Raw genomic sequence first — 25791 nt, 5'->3', positions numbered from 1 at the left:
GATTGGTGTTTTTTTTTTCTTGGAATATATTCCTAGAAGTGGTATTACTGGGTCAAATGGCAGTTCCATTTTTAATTTTTTGAGAAAACACCATACTGTTTTCAATGGCTGCACCAGTCTGCATTCCCACCAGCAGTGAAGAAGGGTTTCTTTTTCTCCGCATCCTCTCCAGCACTTGTCATTTGTTGTTGATGATAGCCATTCTGACAGGTGTGAGATGGCACCTCATTGTTGTTTTGATTTGCATCTCTCAGATGATTAATGACTGAGCATGTTTTCATATGTCTCTTGGCTTTCTGAATGTCCTCTTTCAAAAACTGTCTATTTAGGTCCATTGCCCATTTTTTGATTGGATTGTTTATCTTCCTTTTGTTAAGTTGTATGAGTTCCTTGTAAATGTTGGAGATTAAACCCTTATCGGAGATGACATTGGCAAATATGTTCTCCCATGCAGTGGGCTTTCTTGATGTTTTGTTGATGGTTTCTTTTGCTGTGCAGAAGCTTTTTATTTTAATGTAGTCCTATTTTTGTATTTTCTCTTTAGTTTCCATTGCCCTAGGAGCTGTATCGGTAAAGACATTGCTATGACAAATGTCTGCTATTTTGTGGTCTATGGCTTCTTCTAAGATTTTTACGGTTTCCTCTCTACATTTAAGTTCTTTATCCATTTTGAGTTTATTTTTGTGTATGGTGTAAGTTGGTAGCCTAGTTCATTTTTTTTTTTGCATGTATCTGTCCAGTTTTCCCAACACCAGTTATTGAAGAGACTGTCTTGACTCCATTGTATGCTCTTGCTTCCTTTGTCAAATATTAATTGAGCATTCTGGCTTGTGTCGATCTCTGGGTTCTCTGTTCTGTCCCACTGGTCTATATGTCTGTTCTTGTGCCAGTACCAGGCAGTTTTGAGAACGGTGGCTTTGTAGTATAGCTTAATATCTGGTATTGTGATCCCTCCAACATTGTTCTTCTTTCTCAAGATTACTGCAGCTATTCAGGGTCTTTTTTATTACAGATGAATTTTTGGCAATTTGTTCTAGGACTCTGAAGTATGCCATTGGTATTTTATTGGGGATTGCGTTGAATTTATAGATTGCTTTGGGTAGTATGAACATTTTAATGATGTTGATTCTACCAATACATGAACATGGTATGTTCTTCCATCTGTTTATGTCTTCCTCTATCTATTTTTTTCAGTGTCCTGTAGTTTTACGAGTACAGGTCATTTGTCTCCTTGGTTAAGTTTATTCCGAGGTATCTTAATTTTTGTTGTTGCAAAGCTAAGTGGGATTGCTCTTTTAATTTCTCTTTCTGTGAGTTCATTATTGGTGTATAGAAAAGCCATAGACTTCTGGGTGTAATTTTTATCCTGCTACAATGCCAAATTCATTTATTAAGTCTAGTAATTTTTGATGGAGTCTTTGGGGTTTTCTATGTACAATATCATGTGATTTGTGAATAGGACAGTTTTACTTTTTCTTTTCCAATTTAGATGCCTTTTATTTCTTCTTCTTGTCTGATTGCAATGTCTAGTACTTCCAGTACTATGTCGAAGAGGAGTGAGGATAGTGGGCATCCCTGTCTTGTTCCTGTTCTCAGGGGAAATGGTTTTAGATTTTGCCCATTGAATATGATGTTGGCTGTGTGTTTGTCATATATGGCTCTTATTATGTTGAGGTATGATCCTTCTATTCCCACCTTGCTGAGAGTTTTTATCAAGAAAGGGTGTTGGATTTTGTCAAATGCTTTTTCTGCTTCAATTGATACAATTATATGGTTTTTATCTCTCAGTTTGTTTATGTGGTGCATCACATTTATTGATTTGTGGATTTTGGACCATCCTTGCATACCTGGGATAAATCCTACTTGGTCATGGTGTATGATCTTTCTATTGTATTGCTCGATTCAATTTGCTAGAATTTTGTTGAGGATTTTGGCATCTATGTTCATGAGGGATATTGGCCTGTAATTCTCTTTCTTTGTATTATCTTTATCTGGTTTTGGGATTAGGGTAATCCTGGCTTCGTAGAAAGAGTTTGGAAGTGCTCCTTCCTCTTGAATTTTTTTGAATAGTCTGAGGAAGATAGGTTTTATTTCTTCTTTGAATGTTTGATAAAACTCCCCTGGGAAGCTGTCTGGTCCAGGGCTTTTGTTTGTTGGAAGTTTTTTATTACTGCTTTAATTTCCTCCATAGTTATCGGCCTATTCAGATTTTTTTTATTCCTCCTGATTGAGTTTGGGATGGTTGCATTTTTTTAGAAATATGTCCATTTCTTCTAGGTTGACCAGTTTGTTGGAGTTGTGCATAGTATTTTTTTTTATGATTCTTCATATTTCTGTGGCTTCTGTTGTTATTTCACCACTTTTGTTTCTGATTTTGTTTATTTTGGGTCCTTTCTCTTTGCTTCTTGGTGAGCCTGGCTAGAGGTTCATCAATCTTGTTTATCCTTTCTAAGAACCAGCTCTTGGTTTCATTGATTTTTTTGTATTGTTTTTTTGTCTCTATGTCATTTATTTCCACTCTGATCTTTATTATTTCCTTCCTTCTGATCACACTGGACTTTTCTTGTTGCTCTTTTTTTAATTCTTCAAGTTGCATAGATGGTTTATTACCAGTTTTTCTTGTTGTTGTTTTTTTTGTTTTTTTGAGATAGGCCTGTAATACTATGAATTTCCCTCTCAGGACTGCTTTCACTGTGTCCCAAAGATTTTAGATTGTTGTGTTTTCATTGTCGTTTGTTTCCAGGATGTGTTTTATTTCTACTTTGATCTCTTTGGTAACCCACTCATCCTATATAATAAAAGAGAAACATGCAAATTAACCACCCCTCTGCTATGCTCAAGCCACGCCCACCAGCCATGCCCACCAGGAGCGAGTATGCAAATGAACCCAGCTAAGATGGTGGTGGCCACGGAGCTGGAGCAAGCAGAATGCTTTGGTTGACCCTGGCAATGGAGGAATCCAAGCTTCCCGCCTGCCCTGACCGACCCTGGGCTCCACTCAAGGCTACAAAGTTTCAATTATAAAAGATAAATAAATCCAAGATACCTGCTTCCAGCCAGCTGTGGCCTCCACTCAAGGAGGGGCTGAGAGCCTGGATTGCCAGGGGCAACCCAGGCTTCCAGCTGGACCTGGGCTCTGCTCAAAGCTACAAAGTTTCAATTATAGAAGATAAATAAATCCCAGGAAAAAAAAAGAAAAAAAGGAGACCCTGGGAGCTTGGGTCACCAGGGGGCATGGTCAGCCTGAAAATGGCCATCAGCCCATCACCCAGGCTGGCCAGGCACCCAAGCAGGACTCCCCCACCCTGAAGGGGCTGTGGGAAGCCTGAAAATGGCCCTCAGCTCCTCACCCAGGCTGGCCACACCCCCATGAGGTGAAGGTCCCCAATGGGGGGCTTGACCAGCCTGAAAATGGCCCTCAGCCCCTCCCTCAGGCTGGCCAGGCACCTCAACAGATCCTCACCCTGATCCAGGACACCTTTCAGGGCAAACCAGCTGGCTCCCACCTATGCACCAGGCCTGTATCCTATATAATAAAAGGGTAATATGCAAATTGACCCTAACAGCAGAACAACTGGAAATAACTGGTCACTATGACACACACTGACCACCAGGGGGCAGATGCTCAATGCAGGAGCTGCTCCCTGGTGGTCAGCATGCTCCCACAGGAGGAGCTCTGCTCAGCCACAAGCCAGGCTGCCAGCTGCCAGCACAGCAGTGGTAGCGGGAGCCTCTCCCGCCTCCTCAGCAGCACTAAGGATGTCCAATTGCAGTTTAGGCCTGCTCCCTGCTGGCAAGTGGACATCCCCCGAGGGCTGCCGGGCTACCAGAGGGATGTCTGACTACCAGCTTAGGCCCGATCCCCAGGGGAGTGATCCTACGCCAGCAGGTGGACATCCCCCAAGGGGTCCCAGACTGCAAGAGGGCACAGGCCAGGCTGAGGGACCCCCCACCCCCGTGCACAAATTTTTGTGCACCAGGCTTCTAGTTGTTTAATAGTGTGCTATTTAGCCTCCAAGTGTTTGAATTTTTGTGATTGTTTTTACTGTAGTTGATTTCTAATTTTATGCCATTGTGATCTGAGAAGATGTTTGATATCATTTTAATCCTCTTCACTTTAGAGAGACTTTGCCTGTGACCTAGTATGTGGTCTATCTTTGAACATGTCCCATGTGCACTTGAGAAGAACGTATATTCCATAGCTTTGGGGTGAAATATTCTGAAGATGTCAATTAAGTCCATCTGGTCTAGTGAGTAACTTAGGATTGCTGTTTCTTTGCTGATTTTTTGTCTAGAGAATTTATCCAGTGATGTTAATGGGGTATTAAAGTCTCCTAGTATGATTGTGTTGCTGTCAATCTCTCCCCTGATATGTTCCAGAAGTTTTTTTATGTATTTGGGTGCTCCTGCATTGGGTGCATAAATATTTACCAGAGTTATATCCTCTTGTTGTATCAATCTCTTTAAAATTATGAAGTGGCCTTTATTGTCTCTTATTATGGTCTTCACTTTCAGGTCTATTTTGTCAGATATAAGTATTGCTACCCAGCTCTTTTTTTCATTTTCATTTTCCTGATAGATATTTTTTCATCCCTTCATTTTCAGTCTGCGTGAGTCCCTTGTTCTGAATTAGGTCTCCTGTAGACAGCATATGTATGGGTCATGTTTTCTTATCCATTCACTCACTCGATGTCTTTTGATTGGAGCATTTAATCCATTTATGTTTAATGTTATTATTGATAGGTACTTGTAGCCATTTCTGTACTTTATGCTTGTGTTCCTTCTTCCCTTTCTATTTCTTCTTTTTACAGCATTCCTTTTAGCACGTCTTGCATTGCTGGCTTGATAGTGATAAACTGCCTTAGCCTTTTTTGTCTGCAAAGCTCCTGATTTCCCCTTCAATTTTGATTGATAGTCTTGTTGAATAAAGTATTCTTGGATTCAATCCTTTGCTTTGCATCACTTTGTATACCTTCTTCCATTCTCTTCTAGCTTGATGTGTTTCTGTTGAGAAATCATTTGATAATATGATGGGGTATCCTTTGTAGGTAACTTTCTGTCTCTCTCTTGCAGCCTTTAAGATTCTCTCTTTGACATTAACATTTGCCATTGTAATGATGACATGTCTTGGTGTGGGTCTTTTGGGATTCATCTTGCTTGGGACTCTCTGTACTTGTGTAACTTTTTTCTTCCCCACATCTGTCATTATTTCTTCAAATAGATGTTCTAATCCTTACTGCTCTTCTTGTCCTTCTGGTAGCCATATTATATGTATGTTACTTCGTTTCATGTTGTCCCAAAGCTCCCTTAGGTTCTCCTACTGCTTTTTATTTTTTTTTCTCCAGTTGCTGTTCATATTGAGTTTGTTTCTCTACCTTATCTTCTAACTCACTAATTTGGTCCTCTGCTTTTTCCAGTCTACTATTGAAACCTCCCATGGTGTTTTGATTGTAGCTATATCACTTTTGATTTCTTCCTGATTTTTGCATAGGTTGTTGATATTCTCATCCATCCAGTGTATGAACTGTATGACCATTACTCTGAATTCTTTTTCTGTCATGTTGCATGCTTCCATTTCACTTATTTCCTTTTTTGGTGACTCCTCATTTTCTTTCCTCTGGGGATTGTGCATCTCCCCATTCTGACTATCACTAGAAGGTTCAAACTTTTAGTTGCATGGTCCTGGGCCGTGTGCATTGGGAGCTTTGCACAACCCATGTGTCACTGAAGAGTTCCAACACCAAGATGTGTAGCTGCCATGGGTTGGTGGGAGCCACGCTCGCCCAGGATCAGAGTCACTGATGCTCAATGTGGCCTTGTGTGCACACCTAGGACCAGGGACCCACCTGCGCTGCACTGAAACAGAGACCCCTCTGGGATGTGCAGAAAATCAGAGTCCCCTAGCACATGTCAGGAGTCAGAGTTCCCCTGTGTCTGCACCAAGAATCGAGTATCAGAGTCTCTGTTGCTTGGTGCGGCCTCAAGCAGAGAATCAGGGTCCCTGTGTGTGCATGCACCAAGAATTGGAGTCAATGGCTCTTAGTGTGAATGCACTGGGAATTCGTGATCCCATGTGCATGTGATGAGAAACAGAGTCAAGTCACTGGTGCTCAGTGCTGCCTCTCATGTGAAGAATCTGGGTCCCAGGTCTACTTGGGGGACTAGATTTCACAGTAGCACTGTGTCAGCAGGAGGTGCACTCCTGTGCTGCAGAAATTAGACTTCCGTGTGTGCTTGCCCAGAATCAAAGTCAGGTGGCACTGCCAGCCCTGCTTGGGTGTGGGGTTTGGTCGCCTGATTGCATTGCGGAGAACAGATTCCCAGTGTTCATGCATGCCCAGGCTCAAATTCCTGTAGCAGTGCTGCAGCTCTGTGCAAGGGGAGGGTCTAGCAATTCCTATGGCCTGCAGGGAGGGGGATGGGCTCTGTGACTCACAGAAAGCCGCAGCCGGGATGTCTGGATTCCTGGTGTCTGTGGGTGTGCAGCTGTGGTCACATGTCTCTGTCCACAGTGGCAGTAGGGTCCCGGTTTGCATTTGAGACCAGACTGGGTGGTACTGAGGCCAGGATCCTTGTCTCAAGCAGCTCTCAAACATGGGCAGTTTTTAACCATTATTGTTTTAAATAGACTTTCTGTCCATTTTTAACTTTTGTCCTTTGAAATTCCCATTATGAGTATATGATTTTCTTAATAATGTCTTATAAATCCTGTAGGCATTCTTCACTCTTCTCTCCTTCTCTGAATAAATACTTTTAAATAACCTATCTTTTAGTTCACTGATTTTTTTTTCTTCTATTTGACTGGATCTGTTGTTAATGCTCTCTATTAAATTCTTCAGTTCAGTTATTGTATTCTTCAGCTCGAGGACACTTTTATAGTTTCTTGTCTTTTTGGTGAACTTCTCATTTTTTTCTCCACCCCCTCTCCACCCCCAATTTTATTGATTTGTCTGTATAAAGTGTCTTGTAATCCACTGAACTTCTTTCAGAGGATTATTCTGAAATGTTTTTCAGATAATTTATATATCTAATTTCTTTAGGGGTAGTTATTAGAGTACAGTCATTTTTGCTTTTTTTAGTGTACTGTTCACCTGAATCTTTGTGATCCTTGATTCCTTGTGTTGGTATGAGTGCATATAAGTCAGCAACGTCTTCTTCCAAACTTTACAGGTCTATAAGCCCCACCTTTGCTTAAGTTTCTAGTAGTTATCTAGTAGCCAGGAATCATCTAGCTTTTTCATAAGCCAGACTACTGAATCATATCAAGATGTAAAGGGGATTATAACCCTTTCATACTTCAACCATAGCAGGTGGCACCAACCTCTGTCATTCCCTCCTTCCTCAGAAATACAATACTGCTTTTAACCTACTGTGTTCACCATGGAGAAGTTCTGTTTCAGAGTCTTCCATTTGGTCTCTCCTAGGAGAGTCATTGTTATTTTATAGATTAAGAAATAAATGGTAAAAAAAAAAAAAACACCTGTTTGTGTGTCCTGATTATACACTTAGGAGCTTGGGAAATTTGTAGATTGGGTGGATTCACCATTAGATAGACATTACCTTACCTCCATGCACTCTAACAGGGGCCATTATGGTGTCTTGGGTCGCAAGGTATCAACTCGTATACTGTATCAATAACCCTTAAAATTTCTGTGAGTTTTCTTTGTTTTGCATATATGTTACTTGAATAAATCGCCATATGTGCCTGTGGTGAAAAATTCAGGGAATTATGGTATTCATTTTCACAGTCCTTTCTTGTAAGAACTGCTATCAACAGCTTCTGAGTCAAGAATTGGCTAAGGTCTGGAAGGTGTGCAAGGAATGTTGACTCTTCATTGAAGTAATATTTCAACCATCTGATCATCTATTTATAATCTCTTTTGATGACATATATAAAGTAATATCCTTGTTAACTGCTCATGCGTCTTGCCTGTAAGAACAGCATCTTCTAGTAGCTAATTTCTTAGACATCTATGGGCCAGGGTCCCTGGTTGTGATTCTAAGCTTGTTGCCCATTACACAAATTACTCATCCTGCTGTGACAGTTAATGCTGCCTCTTAGCTTCAGTTATTCTGGAGTCCTATCATTTCATTTGTTAGGGAATCCAGCTCTGTAAATCATCCCTTCATTACTCCAACCTACATAGGATAGTCTGGACTGAGCATTTCAAGAATGCAGCTGCCGTCTCAACAGTACATCCTTTATTGCCTTGTTAAGGTGGTGTCTTTTAGGCATCTGAGGACACAGTAACCCCATGGATGGAATTTCCAGTTGTACAGAGTGAAGTCATGACATCTTTCTACGGCTTTTGGATCTCTTTTATAATTGTTGGCCTGGCAGATTTCCTTTTTAAAAAATACATTTTTATTGATTTCAGACAGGAAGAGAGAAGGATAGAGAGATAGAAACATCAATAATGAGAGAGAATCATTGATTGGCTGCCTCCTGCATGCCCCCTACTGGGAATGGAACCCAGAACCTGGGCATATGCCCTTGGTCGGAATTGAACCAGGAACCCTTCAGTCCATAGGCCAATGCTCTCTGTCCACCAAGCAAAACTGGCTAGGGTAAGTCTGATATTTCTTATTCCACTTCATCTAGTGTGCACTGTGCTATAGCAAGCCTCTAAGAGCCACCAGGAGCATATTAGAATCATTGCCCTTGGACCTTGCCAGGCTAATTAAATTAAACTCTGTGGCCCAGGAGAGTGTGCATCCCCCCATCATGTTTCACATTCTAACGTTGTTTTTCCAGGATCCACTCCCACACACAATCTCCTGGCACCTCTTAGTACATGTTGGCCAGACCTGCAGCTCTGTTGGAGTAAACCATCTCTTCAGCTAGCAGGCTCATCTAGAAGATTCCTAGTTTGGTCTTGCTGAGAGAACTCTGCATAATCTTCATTCAGACAAAGTGGTGGATAGGGCAAAGGTCTGTCTACAAATAGGGACAGCGGTCTCTTTTGCAGGACAGTGGGTTCAGAAGGATCTAGAGTTCAGAGTTCTCAGGTGCATCTACTTAGAAAGCCCCACTCTGAGTTTCAGGTCTTCATGCTTTCTTTATCATGGATTTGACTTTGGCACAAGAGGCCACTATGAGCTTAGAATTCAGTCTGCTCTGAATTTCTATCACTTTTTAAAAATATAATCCTCACCTGAGCACATGCTTAGACAGAGAAAGAGATGGAGATAGAGACAGAGATAGAGAGAGAGACATTGATCAGTTGCCTCCCATATACATCCTGATCTGGGATCACACCCATAACCCAGGTATGTGCCCTGACAGGCAATGGAACTGGAAAACATTTCTCTACACAGGACAATGCTTAACCAACTGAGACATTCTGGGTGGGCAGAAGTTCTGTCATTCTTAAAATTAGGGCCTGCACCAAGCCTTCCACTGTTTACCTTACAGTTGCAGGTGGTAATTAGTATATATAAGCCTGTCATGCACTTTTTAAAATACTTTAATGGAGCTTAGAAATAGCCATCTAGCCATGCTGGTGTCGTTCAGTGGTTGAGCATTGACCCATGAACCAGGAGGTCAGGGTTTGATTCCTGGTCACAGCACATGCCAAGGTTGAGTGCTTGATCCCCAATAGAGGGTGTGCAGAAGGCAGAAGATCAATTATTCTTTCTCATAATTGATTTTTCTGTCCCTTTCCCTCTCCCCTCCTCTCTCTGGAATCAATAAAAGCAAATTTAAAATAGTTTTTAAAAAAGAAATAGCCACCTAATCATACAGTTCTTATAGTTACTATTTTTTTCTTTTTAAATGCTAGACAATTGCATCAGTACCTCTTCCCCTACAGGTGAATGTTTATGCAACTGCACTGTTTTAGTACCCCAGGACCTGCTAGACAGTGATCCAAATCAGAACTCCATGCTTAGGGTTGGCTTGCTAAGATGATTATGTGATGTTGGGTTCCCTAAAAGCAAAGCCTGAGATAAAATCATTAAATGATTTATTGTGAGAATTCTCTCATGAGGAAGAGGGATAAGGGAAGCAGGATACCATGGTGGGAAATGCTAAGCAAGGATATGGGCATAGCTGGAGACTAGCTCTAGGTAGTCTCTGGGGAGTGCAGGAACATGAATCACTTCACATGGTTAGTTCAGAATTGGTGCTGGGAACGAACCCCCAGCAAAAAGAGATGTAACCTTCAAGTGACTCTGCCTCCATTTTGCACAAAGCAATACATTGGGGAGAGGTGGCATCAGCAGCCAACACTCATAACAGCGGGGGGATGAGAAATCTGCCTGAAAGTGGGATTTTCCAGGGTATCAACAGCATCCACTACACCATGGAACTGTTCTGATTTGCTTTCTGAATAGCAAAGACTTGTTTGAAATTCTTCTTAAATTCCTCCTTTAGTAGGTCTGAGTCATTTTGCTGGAGAAAAAAAACAGACAAACATAATGATGCTCAATGTCATGTCATTAGACAACTTACAACTGAAAATGATCAGGACTCTTGTCTTAAACACCTAAGTTACATTAACCAGGTTAAGTTTAGAAACTCAAGCATCTAAGAGTTTGTTTCCTAAGAGCATGATTAAGCCTTGTTGTTTAGACAGACATGGGAAATCATTATTACACTGATGATTCTTAGTCATTGGCTTTGGTTTGTTTCTTTTAGTGAAAGTTAGAAAAGTAATCTAAGGCCTTAGTGATAATCAAATATTACAGATGTACAATCAATGATATTCCTTTTACATTGTCAATTCTATTCCCCTCTGGTGATATGTTACTGTATATGGTTCATTTACATGCAAAGGAATCTGCAGCTTGGGACCTCTGAGAGGTCTGTTTGAGTATATTTGGGGAGAGGTAAGAAGGATAACATGACTTTAGGAAGCAATTTTCTCCTTAGGTTTTGAACAGGGAGGACACCACTGTCCTCAATGGTCACCTTTGAGGAGAGGAATGAGCTCTCAGGGGCCTGGAGTCTGGTTGCAGGGACAACTCCTTATTCACTGTTGCTCTCTCTGGTGAGCTTAAATCCTCAATTTAAAAACCCAGTCACTTCCTAAATCCTTGCTTGCATAGGCTTGTCATAGGATGAGGGAAACTCTAAAATCTCCCAGTACCAGGAAATGCAGGCAGAGTGACTCAATGAGTAGAAAATGAAATGGAAGCAGGGAGAGCCCCTTACCTTAGGATCCTGAAAGATGTTGTTCATTTCAAGCACAAACCCCTCCACTTGGGCATAACATCCTTTATTTAGGCTATTCTTGATTTCATCCAATCTCCTAAGTGTCTCTAGGCATTGAGAAGCCTTTTGAACCTGGTTAAAAATATATCAATAAGAGCATTATTGACAAAGTTCAATGTCTACATTCTGTGGATTCCCATTAAATCTAGAGGAAATACAAGGTGAAGGTAAAGGCAGCTCATGCTCCCCCTCCCATGGGCTTCAGATCACAGGCTCCACAGTGTCTGTGTCAAGGTTGGGTTACATTATGGGGCCTATACATGGTTTGTCGTTGTTACTCACATAATTTTCATGTGGAATATTCGGAAAAACGTTGGTCTCGAAATGGCAATAGGCCTTTAGGAGTAGGAATTCACATTTCTGCAAAGAAGGAGACTGTGAATGAAAAGCAGCTTGGCAAGAGTGAGCCCATATGCATGTCTAGGCAGAAGCATGAACACAGTAGTCTTCTGGAAGTTTCCCCAAACAGGGATTGCTCTTGGACACTAACATGTAATAGCTGAGTTGTTGTTTTTTTTGTTTTGTTTTCTGTGAGCAGGTTCTGGTGCATTTTCAGTGTGTTTGAGGCATGGTCAGAAGAGCAGGCACCCTTTGACACCCTTCCCTTCACCCATGACTGTTTGACTTCTCATGTGAGCAGAAGTTGTCTTGGGTCAAATACAACTCACCGACTTCTCTTCTGACCCCATCTGTTTCGCCAGGACTTCAGATTCACTGTAGCACTGCTGCTGACTTCGTGAAGACAATTCCGTTGTGCAGAAAGTACATCTCCAAGGGGTCCTGAGATGTCAGAAGTAAGTGAGCATAGAAACACCTTTGTTCCCACAGCTGCCAATGTTCTCCTTTCAGGAATGGCTGATGGGCACAGCCAGGGAATGAGGGGACAACTCTCAGATTCTCCAGGACTCTCATGTGGTAACCCTGGTTCCTAGAGTAGCAGCAGAGGTTTATTGGGTGGAAGATGGTGTCAAGGTGAGTGTTGGGCTCCCCTTTCCTCGTTTGAGCTTCTGAGAGAACAAAGAGTCCTGCCTTCATGCCTGAATGTCAGAGAGTGGGCCTTAACCCCTGGAGGCCTTGTGCCTCCACTAACCTGTTGAGAACATGCCAAAATAAGGGAAACTGTCCTTATTTACTGTCTGTTCTGAATACACACAGAACACAAACAACTGGCATTTGCACTCCTGTGAACAGGAGTCTGTAGTGGATAGTTCTGGAAAGGACAGTAGTGTATGTAGGCGAAGCACCCAGCTACAGACTTCAGCCTCCTAGAGGTGAGAAGAGAACAGTAACTTCCTACTGATAGCATTTTTAACAGCTCCCCACATCATATTGTTGGACTATGTACCCCTGGCCCTGCTCTTTCCCCATCAGGACACAAGGAGGAACTCTGCAGGGGGAGTGTGCATGGCAGGAGGAAGGTCTCTGAAAGGAGAGGGGGCTGCATCTCACAAACCTCTGAGGTTCCACAGGTGGGAGGTGACAGTCCCCATGAAAGCCCTTCAGACAAACACAGCAGTAGATGAACTTTCCTTCTTCCCAGCAGATCATGCATTTCTCTGCGTTTTCCAGCTGGAAGGTAAAACAATGTCTGTAACCCCAGTGAGACCCTGAAGACCAGCACTGTGGGGATTTGAATCTCATTGTCTGTGCAAACCTTCATGGACAGTTATGTGCTTCTCCCTGAGCTGTGAGCCAACTGCATGGAATGGAGGTTTCAGAAAAAAAACTCTTGGTCTGTGGTGAAGTTCAGGAGGAGTGGCCTTTGTGATTAGGAAAGGTTTTGCTGTAAAACCAGAGCTTCTGTGGCTGACAGGGCAATGAAACCTGATAGTCCAGGATGGGCAGGGTAAACATGGTCCCCTGGCAAGGAGCACTGTTTAGCTGTGGGACCTTTTCCAGGGGAGCTTGTTGAATAACCCTGCTCATCCTAGAATAACATGTTTCAGTGCCCTGCCACCTACAGAATTGTTCAAACAAGCCAGCTACAATCTCTCAGGGAAACCAGGGCACACTTCCCCCTCCACAGCCCCTGGTTGCTCCCTCCATTCCTGAAGGCAACCTTGGTGAGGCCTGCATGGCTGGTACTGCCCTCTTTTCTCAACCTGAGAGTATATGTGACTAATAAACACCTGTCAATCCATCTGTCAGATAGCAGATGCTGTTATTTGCCATCCCCCTGTCAGGTGGATATGCATCTCTCATCAATGCGGTGAAGAGGATGTGATTAAAACAGAAAACCACTTTTTCCTCTCTTTTTTCAAAAATGAAAAGCAACATTTACATATGAATCAGTAACTATGTTTGCTCCTGGTTGCTTTCCTGGATCTGCCTTCTGAGAGATTCCAGACAGCTTGCAAACATCTTGAAGGCTGTTCTGTACCAGATAGAAACATCCTGTCTATCCCATGGCCTATTGGAGAAATTCCTACCTTCTTGTTACCATCACCTCCTCTTCAGCCATGAAAGTACAACCCAAACTCATCCAGGGAAAACTTAATGTATTCTGTCCTCACACCCACTACATGTTCTTTCCTAGCGCTTTCATTTTATAAAACATACACCTTCCGCCACAAACCTGAGAATCCTTTCTTGCTCTATACTCTCACTAGTATCCAAAATTCTATCTATACCCAATCCTCCTCACAGTAGTTGTTAAGCTTACTTTGTTAGTTCTGTCATCCCTCTAAGGTTCACTGAATACAGGTCTGCTGAGACCCTAAAAAATGCTTCCAACCCTAATAAGTAACAAAAAGTGGTCTGTTTCTCAGTCTGTATCATATCTCGGTTAACAACACACAAATATCAGAAATGTCCTTTTAGCAAATGGACACAGTAATTTGGAACACAGCTATGTTATTTCTCTTTGTGCAGAAAGTAATAAAAGGTGAAAAGTTGCTAAAAGTTATGTTGAGTCTTGTTCTGGACTTTTGGATGGAAATTTTTATCTTGGGGAAACAAAATTCTGGTCATTTCTTTTGCTTTTAAAAGTGGCCATATGTGAGCCTGGCCGGTGTGGCTCTGTGGTTGTGTCGACCTATGAACCAGGTGGTCACAGTTCGATTCCTGGACAAGGCACATGCCCAGGTTGCGGGCTCAATCCCCAGTCTGGTGAGTGCAGGAGGCAGTCTATCAATGATTCTCTCTCACCATTGATGTTTCTATCTCTCTCCTTTTCCCTTCCTCTCTGAAATCAATAATATATATATTTGTATTAAATGACCATATATGAGAAAGTGCAAGGCTCAAGGAGCATCTTGCCAACAGCTCCCATTCAGTGTTCCAGGGAATCCTGAATCACATCCCCAATGCAATATGAGACTGCTCTAGCATGGAGACCTGGGGCCATTTTCCTTCTCCTCTCTATAGGGATTCACAGATTACCATCATGATTCTTCAGAAAGTGCTGACCCTCTCTTCAGAACAAAGAAATAACAAATATAAGCAGTGCATAAGAATCTTGCATCCATAATTTTTAATCTATTTTAGAACCCTTTTCTCTGAGGCTCTTTGTTTCTTAGCCCAGCTGCACATTTGAATTGTCAAGGAGAGTATATAAAATACTAAATTCCTGGTCCCAACATCAGAGATTCTGAATCAATTTTTCTGATTTGAGGCACAGGCATTGGTATTCTCCCTAAGTTATAGAATGAGTAACTTGTGTATCAAAATCATCTGAAGACATTTTAACAATTCTAATGTCTGAATCATAACTCAGAATGATTTAAATGAGATTTTGTCTAGAGTGGGGATTCAGGCAATGTTATTTTTTCAAAGGTCTTCAGGTGATTCCAGTGTGCAACTTGAGTTGAGATTTAGCCTGCACAAGTGTGGGTTTTAATGCCTGAGGATATAATAAGACAATGATGAATTGGCCTGTAATATCTATCCTAGGAAAGACTATTAATAAGAGGGAGGCCACTCATGCTGAAACAGTTGCTTTCTACCTACAGACTCTTCACCATGGGTAGTATGACATGACCATCTATCATTCAGGGTTCTGGGAACCATACAGTACCACATAGATCACTCTACCACCTCCTGTAGCTCTTCTGGGACACCACCCAAAAGTTAAAATGAATTCAACACACATGATATTACAATTCCTCTTCCAGAAGACTATCCTTATCTCCCTGTGATCCAAATCCCAAGATGGCACCTCACTGACTTTTCACAGGAAGCTGACTACCAGGTACTACACTTTCATTGCTTTAGTGTAAGCCTAGAATCCCCTTCCTCCAGTAGTTAATCTTCCATGGTAGACAATGAAGTTGAAACAATACTAAGGTCAGGGATATTATTTTAATGTTCTTCAATGGAAATTGGGCATTTTTATGCACTCAATATTTATATGTTGAATGAGTAAATAAATGAGTATTGTTTCACTTAGGAAAAGAGATTACATGCTATCTCTTTAGTAAATATTAACATACGATAAATGATTGTTTGGCAGTGTATATCAAGTTATTTGACAACACAGAAGCTGTCACCAGAAAGTACAGGTGGCCCTCATCAGGAGACAGGAAGCTGTTGAGTGGTGTCATGAGTGACATTTAAATTTCCAGAAACCAGGAGGCTTTATCAACAAGACAAGTTCTTGGAGGCAAAGAGGACCTACAGAGGTAGTAATGGGTCCTGAGATCTGTCACTTTGGGTCATTTCTGTTCTTGATCAAGGAGACACAAAATATAGGGGCAATTGAACCTTGTTGCTGCAAAGTATTGCACCCATGGATAAAGATAGAACCTGTGCATTGGAAGTTGAGTACTAGCTCTTTTAGATACTCCATATTGAGTAACTTTAGATAGTACATGGAGAATGGTGGAGATACTGCTGTTTAAAGTAGTCACTGAATAGGTCAAACAACAATTTATCTTCAATAAACCCAGTGGGTAAAATGTCCCAAGGACTGGTAGTTCAAAAGAACCAGAATTTCAGTTAATGTAAAGGCCTGGACTTCACATTTCTGGAAGATAAAGTCTCAGTAGCCAGCTATGTGCAACCTGTTCTGAAATTTTCACCTTCCCTCCTTTTCAAGCTCTCATTCACACTCAGTATTGGAGAAATCATCACTTTGTCTTGAATCTACACATTATGTATTTTGTTTGTTGCCTTGATAGCCTTCTTCCATAGAGGGAGAAATCACTTTCATGGAGAGACAGGTGGCCTGCACAGCCCCTGAGTAGAACCAAAGGGGTGGCATTAAAGTAAACAATTTCCAGGTCAGACCCTCATGTAAGACACATCAGTCTCCCAAAAGCTCCTTCTCCAACAACACCATCCTCATGAAAATTTCCAGTAATTTCTGCTTGAGAAAGTATTCTGTATGTCTGTGTGTATATCTTATAGAAGGATGGAAGATGATGTAAAAAATTAGAAGAGAAATATGCTTCGAGTTGCCCCTCTTATGGAATAGTACATGGTTTTGTTTATGTCCCAATATAGACTCTGTACTAGATCAGGTTCTTCTGGATGATGGTGAGCAAATTTTTGCTCCATCAGATTTCATTAAAGTTAGAATACAATAACCTTTACGAAAAAAATCTGTGATGAGTCTGTGACCTCATTAAGAAATGTCTTTATGTATTCCATAATTATGTTTGCTTTTACAACTTGGACTCCCTGACAACATCTGCAACTATAGCTAAAACTCAGCTATGAGATGGCTTCTTATTATTCTCATCTCAAATGGTTTACCATTCAAAGGTGACCTTGCATACAACCTAATGTTCAATGTAACAAATCTGAAGGCACTTGCAAAATGAATAACTTAATTAAATAAAATAAAGACAGAAGAGAGGAGAAGAGGAAACAATGTTAAATACAAAACTGAGAAACCATAAAAAGATGCTGTACATATAAAAGTAGTTATGTAATAAGCACTTGTAGTAAGTAATAATCACCGTTTTTATCTTGCCATATATTCTTGGAGGTTGAGGTAGAAGATTTTCCTGAAAGATAAAAAGATCCAAGAGTATGGTTAGCCTGTGTTTATGTTTTGTGAGTCTGGCATTGCAACCTCCTCCCAAATATTTCCACTTGATGTCCCACTGTCAGCTCAAACCAAGGCATCTGAATGAGACACCATCTCCTTCTACTCACCTGTTCTTCTTCTCTCTAGAAGAAGATTAACTACTGGAGGAAGGAGATTCTAGGCATACACAATCAATGGTATCCAGAAAGTCATCGTCACAACCTTTTTCCTTGCTCTTGTGCTTTTTCCCTAAGTTTTAAGAGCCTTTCATTCACAATCTCTTTGACACCTCTCACCTCCTTTCTATTTCCACCAGTGCCACTCAAGCTTACGTCCTTACACCAGGCTATTCAGTCATTACACATGTATCCCATACCTACAGGGTATAGACACTCTGAACAATGCTGGTCCCACAAAGATGTATAAAACTAGAGGGATCTAGGAGAATAAGGGATTGCATGGAAGGACAAGTATAAAACTGTGAGAAGGGCCTTAATATTGGAGTCCGGGGACGCAGGGAAGGGATTACAAGGCAGGTCAGTCAGGGAATATTGAGAGAGGGTGACATTGGAGCTGAGGATTGTAGTTTGACTAAGGTTTCTTGAGCTGAAAGACAGTGAAGTCATTTCTAGGCCCCATGCTGTCTGAGATACTGTTTTAAATATGTCACTTCCCACCTCAGGAGACCTTCATGGTTCTGCATTGTCTATGGTATGAGTTTAAACTCCATAGCCTGGCATTAAATCCTTCCACAAACAACCCCAATTGATGGATTATGCTGTTTAACACACTATCTACTTCAATCCACGGAGCCACATTAGTTGTGGTTCTGGTTTTCGCACCATTCTTTCTCTGGAGTGCCTTCTGCACACTTGTTTGGCCATAGACTGTCTCCTTTCTTTCAGTGCCTAAAGTTGTCTGCAAACACCTGAGTCAGAATGACCTTTCCCTGCATCTACCTCAACAGAGCTTCTTTGACAAATCAATGCACTGCCTTGTATTAAGTTATGAGTGTGGGACAAGCATAATGTCAGGGCTTGGGGTGGTAGTTGTCAGTCAGCCTATATTTGGTGGACAAAAAGTGACCTATCTTAGAGTATAACCAGGAAAATCACTTCCAAGCTCCTGTCACTGTAATACCTCCATCAGCCATTTTAGGGTTCTTCCATTGCAGCGCACACTCGTTTTCCAGTTAGCGTTTTTGACGCCTCCTTTAAGTTCAAATTCTTGTAGGGTGAACCAATTTCCATCCTGGCTTCTTATACACTTCACCGTGGATCCTGTAAGACCGGGATAAGTTGAATCTGAAACCTCATTGTCCTCAGAGCTCAGACACTGACTTCCCACTACATTGTATCTGAAGCCACCCAATTTGGGTACAAGATCACTAGCAGAAAAGTCTGGCCTCACATTTCATACTTGAGAATACCCAAACCCAGCCTTGTGAGTCCCATCCCAGGGGATTTCTTGATTTGGATTGAAATCTCAAGTCTTGGCCCTGTTTCTCACAATGGCTTCAAAGAAACATCTGTGTCCTGTATTACAGCAATTTTCTTCCAGTTCATTGGCTTTATTGAGCAGATACTTTTCTATCCCTGAAATCATGGGTAGCTGACTTTAAAATAATATGAAATATTTTCAGTAGAAAATTTAACTTGTGTATAAAAGATAGTGTTACACTTAACAACATTATTCATTAGAGCAAAGGAAATCAAAACCTCATTGAGATATTACATCACACTCACTCGGATGGCGGTAATGAAAAAGACCGATAATAACAAGTATTGATGAGAATGCAGAGAAATTGGAGCCCTCAGATTTCACTGATGAGCATATAAACTGGTGCATTACTGTGAAAAATAGTTTGTTTTTTCCCCTTAACAAATGCAACATGGAATTGCCATGTATCCTGCAATTCCACTCCAGAGTATATAGCAAAAATAATTAAAAATATATGTTCACCAAAAACTTTACACAAAACAGCATTATTCATGATAGCTAAAGAGAGAGAAAACCCAAACTTTAGATAAATGCAATATTGTATATCCATACCATGGACTATTATAGTATTTGACAATAAAAAAATGAAATATACTAAATGTGGTACTATATGTATGAACCTTGAATACATCATGCTGTGTGAAAGAACCAGTCAAAGAAAAGCACATGTCACATGAATCTATTGATGTGAAATGCTTAGACTAGGCCAGTTTATAGATCATAAAATAGATTAATGGTTGCTTAGGGCTGGGTAGTGGGGTGAGGCGGAATGGGTATTGACTACTGAGAGACATGGTGTTTCCTTTAGTAGGGGACAAAAAGGTTCTAAAATTAGATTGTGATGATGGTTTTATAATCTTGTGAATAAGCCAAGCAAACAAAAAACTCAACAGTGAATTCTATACTCTAAGAGGTGAATTATATGATATGTGAGTTATAGCTCAGTAAAGCTATTTAAAAATAGTTATGATGCAAACATTTATTTATATTAATTGTTCACAAAACAATATTAATCTGATATGAAGTTTATCATAATAGACAATTATTGGAAAGCTTTATGTTAAAAATCACAACACATTTTATAGTCAATATGTAAATTAACTCTCAAAGTCACACCATGAGGCAGGTTTTTAATTATTATCCATTTCTTAGATGAGAAGTATCAGGCTCAGAGAGGTCCCATTCTTTATTCAGTCACTCTTGGCAGAGCTGAAGCTGGGACTCACATTTTTCTGGTTCTAAATTTTGTGAACTTTTCACTACATTAAACATATATCCTGATGATGGTTTCCAGAAGGGGTATAGGATATGAAGGTGGAGGCTGATTCAAAATAAAATATGCAATATTTTCCATCCACAGACTGACATTTCTGCACTTCTCTTTGGTTCCTTGGGCATCCTCATGGACACTTCCATGTGGAAGTGAGAACTTATGCACCATTTCTTAAAGTGTAAAAATATCATCTTGGGGACCCTACCTCTTCTCAAGACAAAACTGGGGCCCAAATTTCTTGAATGATCAGGGTATTCCATTACTTTTTGTGATTCTCTCGCATAGTGGTTGCAGATTAAAGTAAACCTTAAAACCTACCTCGTTCAAATTTTCTCTTAATTAACATGCCCACCATTTCTCCACAGATCACGGGAAGTATTTCAGCATCAAAATCCACAGTCCCATCTGTGGGCTTTCTTATCTCTGAAAGAGAAGTTTCTTTATTGTGTCTCATTTTAAAATTGCACACGTAAAACGTCCTCCCATGTTGAGGTTGTTTCTATAAAGACAGAGGTTCTTAGGAAATTTTATTTCACAAATCTCCAGAGTTTCTCAGTTTTTCTTTCAGTGGTATTTTTGTTGCATAATGAAAGATGTACATCTTCATCTCACCTCTGAAACCTCATACAATTAGAATGCTTTAGCAGAGACTGGCTTCAATATAACTGTTTTAACTCCCAATCCAGTCAGCCCCCTTGATTCTTACATGACAATGAAACATACAGCTGCTGTCATGTTCTGCAAGAAGCTCTCCAGCTATGCTCTTCCACTGCAGTTAGGTAGTGGAGACAAAGTCAAACACTGTGCATGCAGCTCCTGTTTGAGCTCTGACTCAGTGGCAGAGAGGATAATGATGGGTAACCTAATAGAGAGGGTGTCTACTTGATATTTGTGTTCTCTTGCTTTACCTCATTTTTTCTCCTCATCAGCTTTCTCCAAAGCTGAAAGAGGAGCTCAGGAAACTCTAGAACAATCTTCAAATTGCATAGCTAGCTGGACTAGTGCTGTCTGACAATGGTGTGCCCTTTATCAAAAGCTACATCCAATGCTCTGATCATCTAACTCTATGACCTCATCTCCTCTTGTCCACACTTCTCTAATATGGCTCTTTGGTCATTGAAGGCTGTTGTCACCAAGGAAGGAAGAAAGGGGTCAGCTCTTTCCTGCATTGTGATTAGGACAAAAGTGATTGGGGATTAATGGCATTGTATTAGGTCAATTCTGAAAATCTGAGTTCTGTTCTGTTGGTAAGGATGCTTCATTCTTTCCCATGCTTCGGAGTGCCTAGCAGTGGTTGGTAAACTCATTAGTCAACAGAGCCAAATATCAACAGTACAACGATTGAAATTTCTTTTGAGAACCAAATTTTTTAAACTTAAAATATATAGGTAGGTACATTGTTATTAACTTAATTAGGGTACACCTAAGGCTTAGGAAGAGCCACACTCAAGGGGCCAACGAGCCGCATGTGGCTCTCGAGCCGCAGTTTGCCGACCATGGGTAGAGGATTTGTTTATATTCTATGGAAATGCCTTTGCCCTGCTTGTATCTGACCCTTCTGCATGAAAAGTCTGAGTGACAAATGATTATTAGAGAGAAAGATGAAGTTGCAGCCAATGGAATGGTTTTTAGCAGTGAAGGAAGAGCAAAGATGCAGGCACCTGAGGAGGAAACACCTAGGAAGTATGGGAGAAAGAGAGGCATAATTATATCTGGGATTCACAAATGCCCTGAGTCTTCCTTCCAGAAGGAAACCGCCCTAGTGTAGCTCTTCAGTGTAGAGTGCAGACACAGATCCATGAATACAGGAAAGAAAAGGCATATAAAGGGCATTCCAAGTTATGAAGAAAAAGGTTGTTAAATGTATTAACCACTTTTACCTACTTTCAAATATTCTAGAACCAAATATAAAATCTTTAAAACCTTTGTATAAATTTTATGTAAAGCCATAAAAGAAAACTCTGACAGATTTAGCTATCTAAAATTTTCAAACTTCTCTAGGAAAAAACATACAATTAAAAACCTAAAAATTAACATTAAATGAGACAAAATATTAACAATATACATTTGCAAAATTTAACATGTAATATATTAATTATTGGACAGTATGATCAACATAACAGCAACACAGATAAGACAGATACCAGGCATTTGTAGAAGAGCAACAGATGACCAATAACCAGTGAGAAATGCTCAACTACACTAAAAAATTATAGTAATGCAAATTAAAACAGGAATGAAATAAAAGTATCTACTCTTAAATTGGCAAAATGTGTGCTTGATATACTGATTAAAATAAGGGAAATGTAACACTAGGAATAGATTAACTCAGATAAGCAATGTAATTCTAAATATGTTAATACATGGGCAGGAAAAATCTGAAAAGATACCCAACAAAGTCTATAAAGTTCATAGATTTTAAAATTTAAAAAGCAACAAAAATGTGAGCATTTAAAAATATAAATTGCCTATTTGAAGGATGTAAAGTAATCATATAAAAGTAAAATATTCTCTCTCTTTTTTAAAATCTTATGAAAGGTGGTAGTTCTCTGTTGTGTCTGTAATAAATTCCTCAAAACTTTGCAACTTAAAGCAACACAGGTTTTTAACTTGCAGTTCTAAAGGTCCGAACTAAGTTTCACGTTAAGGTGCCCACAGGGCTTTGTTCTTTTCTGGAGGCTATAGTAAGAAAGAATCCTTTTTTTTTTTTTTTTACCTTTTCCAGCTCTAAGTGCTGCCCACATTTCTTGACTCATTGCCTTCTGCTTCCACCTTCAAACACAGCCAGTTTACATCTCTGATCATTATTCCATAGACACAAAGCCCTCTCTGCACAGCAGGAGAGTTTTTCTGATTTCAAGCATCTACATGATTTGACTGGGGCCACCCAGATTATCCAGGATAATCGCCCCATTTCATTACCTTAACCCCATTTTCAAACTCTCTTTCACCATCTAAAGAGACAGATTAGAGGCTCCAGGGACTAGACATGGACATCTCTGTTTCTCTTGGTATAAAATTCTCAAGAACCTTATAGGTCTCCCATGTATGTCATGGGGATTTGCTGCATTAGACAAGAGGCTCCTCCACAGATGTTGCCTATATAATCACATATCTCTATTTTAGTTCAGCTGAGATGGTTGAGGAGATCTATGAGTTACATGCTTAATCTCATCAAAGAACCTTTCTGTGACTAAATATTCTGATCTTTCGCTGCTTCCGAGGCTCTAGCAAAAAGTTGTTCAGCCACTCTTGGTTATTCTACAGAGCACACTTAACCTGACAGAGAATCTCAGTTTTAGCATCTTTTGTAGCTAGAGTAAGCTAAGACAATCCAAATCATCAAGTCCTGATTTCTTTTTGTTGAGCAGTTCTCCTCCCCTGAGTTTATTTTGTTCTTCTCACATTTTACTTTAAGCAGCAAAACAGAAACCAGCTGCATCTTCATCACCTAGAAACCTCCTTAGTGTATATCCAGAAAGTTTTGCTTTCCATATATCTGCAGGACAGGATTCTGCTCCACTTTCTGTCACTATATAATAAGAATCCTCTTCCTCACGTTTCCAAAAACATATCCTTTATTTCCTTCTGCGCCCTCACCAGTCACACCTTTAACCTCCATCTTCGTACATACTGTGCTGTTCAGGATGATTTATGAATTCTCTGAGACAACATAGATGTTCTCTTCCATGTCTTTCCTCCTTCTGAGTCCTCCCTAGGTCTTCAGCATCCACATTTCTACAAACTGCTCAAGGCAATCTAGGCTTCTTTTTTCAATCATTCTACTTAAAATTCTTCCAGCCTCTACCCACTGCCCAAAGCCATTGCCACATTTTTAGGAATGTTTTAGAGCCATAACCCACTTTTAAGGACCAAAGTCTGTATTATTTTCATATTGCTGCCATAACGATTTACTATAAATAGTGGGCTTAAAGCAACACAATTCATCATCTTACAATTAATGTCAGAATTATGAATGGCCTCACTGGGCTAAAATCAAGTTTGTAACAGACTTTCATTCCTTTCTGGAGGCTGTAGGGGACAATCTTTTCCTGATTTTTCTGCTTCTTAAGGCCACCCACATATCCTATTCCCTTCTTCCATCTTCAGAGCCAGCAATATTGCTTCTCTCTGACCATTCTTCCATAGTCACTTATCCCTCTCTCCATAGCCAAGAAAAGTTCTCTGCATTTTAAGGATTAGGGAAGTATATTGGGGCCACCCAGAGTATCCAAGATAATCTCCCTCATTTTAAGGTCCCTAGTAGAATTAAATCTGCAAAGTTCACTTGCCATGTAAGATAACAGATTACAGGTTCCAGGGATTAGAGCATGGACATCCTTGAGATGCCATCATTCTACCTACCACAATATTATAAATAATAATAATGATGAAAGTCTGGTATTTAAAAACTCATTTCTACATCAAAAGCAAACAAAATCTTATTCACTCTTACTTTTTTTCCTCTCAGCTTTTTCTAAAGTAGATTTGTTTCCAAGATCCACAGTACCTATAAAAAAAAAGGTAGTAGTGAGAAATTAGAAATAAATAAATAAAAGTTGCAGATCTTAGCATGATTTATAGTGCAGAAGGCTTTAGTTTATAAGGATGTTTCATCTATTGATTCTCTCTTTGTTCTAAAGAAACTAAAAACCTCTAAATTGAGAAGTAGGAATCCAGAATTGGCCATGCGTCTTCCTTTATTTCTCAATAGGACTTTGAAAAACACCTTAGTATTTCAGTATATGAGCGATAGGAACAGACCTGGTCTTAAGACGTCTGGGTGCATGGGAGGATGCTGACCCAACTGAGCCACACTAGCAGGGCTTCTCTGGACCAGAGAAGTATCTATTCTAATAATAGAGGGATATGCAAATTGGTCAGGATGCCATCACATAACGACCAATCAGGACGGGAGCGGGGCCGCAGCATAGAGCTCTCAGCACACCTGCGCTGGGGGTCTGCACGGTGCAGAGAGGAAAGGAGAGCACATAGGCAGTTAGGGGGATCAGGCCAGGAGGGGGCGAGCAGATAGGCAGTTAGGGGCATCAGGCCAGCAGGGGAGCAATTAGGGGCATCAGGCAGGCAGACAGGTGAGTGGTTAGGAGCCAATGGTTCTGGATTACGAGAGGTATCATGGATTGGAGAGGGTGAAGGTTGGGCTGGAGGACCCCCACTCCCACGCACAAATTTCTGCACTGGGCCTCTAATACATACATAAAGCCTAAATTTTAAAAATGATATCAAATTATATATTTTTAATATTTTTATTTATTAATTTTATTTTTAACTAGAGGCCCAGTGCACAAAAATTTGTGCACTCAGGAGGGTCCCTCAGCCCAGCCAGTGCCCTCTCGCAGTCTGGGACCCCTCGGGGAATGACCACCTGCTGGCTTAGGCCCACTCCCTGGGGGATTGGGCCTAAGCTGGCAGTCAGACATCCCTCTAGCAGCCTGGGAGCCCTCGGGGGATGTCCACTTGCCAGTGGGGAGCAGGCCTAGCTGCAGTCAGAAAACCTTAACACTGCTGAGGAGGTGGGAGAGGCTCCCACCACCACGGCTGTACTGGCAGCTGTCAGCCTGGCTTGTGGCTGAGCAGAGCTCCCCCTGTGGGAGCACACTGACCACCAGGGGACAACCCCTTCCTTGAGCGTCTGCCCCCTGGTGGTCAGTGTGTGTCATAGTGACCAGTCATTCCCAGTCACTCTGCTTTTAGGGTCAATTTGCATATTACCCTTTTATTATATAGGGTAGAGGCCTGGTGCATGGGTGGGAGCCGGCCGGTTTGCCCTGAAGGGTGTACCAGATCAGGGTGGGGCACCCGCTGGGGTGC

General features: G+C 40.9%; 2 protein-coding genes across 2 annotated transcripts in view; both read right to left on the bottom strand.

The window, feature by feature from the left end:
* Positions 1-25791, bottom strand: part of LOC102425711 (nuclear body protein SP140-like protein) — a 310769-nt gene that overhangs the window by 223739 nt on the left and 61239 nt on the right. The gene's annotated exons all lie outside the window — the stretch shown is intronic.
* On the bottom strand, positions 9949-24469 carry LOC111827879 (nuclear body protein SP140-like protein). Its single transcript, XM_023762244.1, has 9 exons — positions 24417-24469; positions 20278-20382; positions 18327-18466; positions 17116-17163; positions 12669-12784; positions 11884-11995; positions 11498-11575; positions 11156-11287; positions 9949-10393 (listed from the first exon to the last, which is right to left on the bottom strand). The coding sequence occupies exons 2-9, from the start codon at positions 20312-20314 to the stop codon at positions 10298-10300; spliced, it is 759 nt and encodes a 252-aa protein (XP_023618012.1). The 5' UTR covers positions 20315-20382; positions 24417-24469; the 3' UTR covers positions 9949-10297.

Source organism: Myotis lucifugus, unplaced genomic scaffold, assembly GCF_000147115.1.
Source record: "Myotis lucifugus unplaced genomic scaffold, Myoluc2.0 scaffold_3, whole genome shotgun sequence".
NCBI lineage: Eukaryota > Metazoa > Chordata > Mammalia > Chiroptera > Vespertilionidae > Myotis > Myotis lucifugus.
The sequence above is the reverse complement of the archived record's forward strand: the minus strand, read 5'-3'. Positions and strand labels throughout refer to the sequence as shown.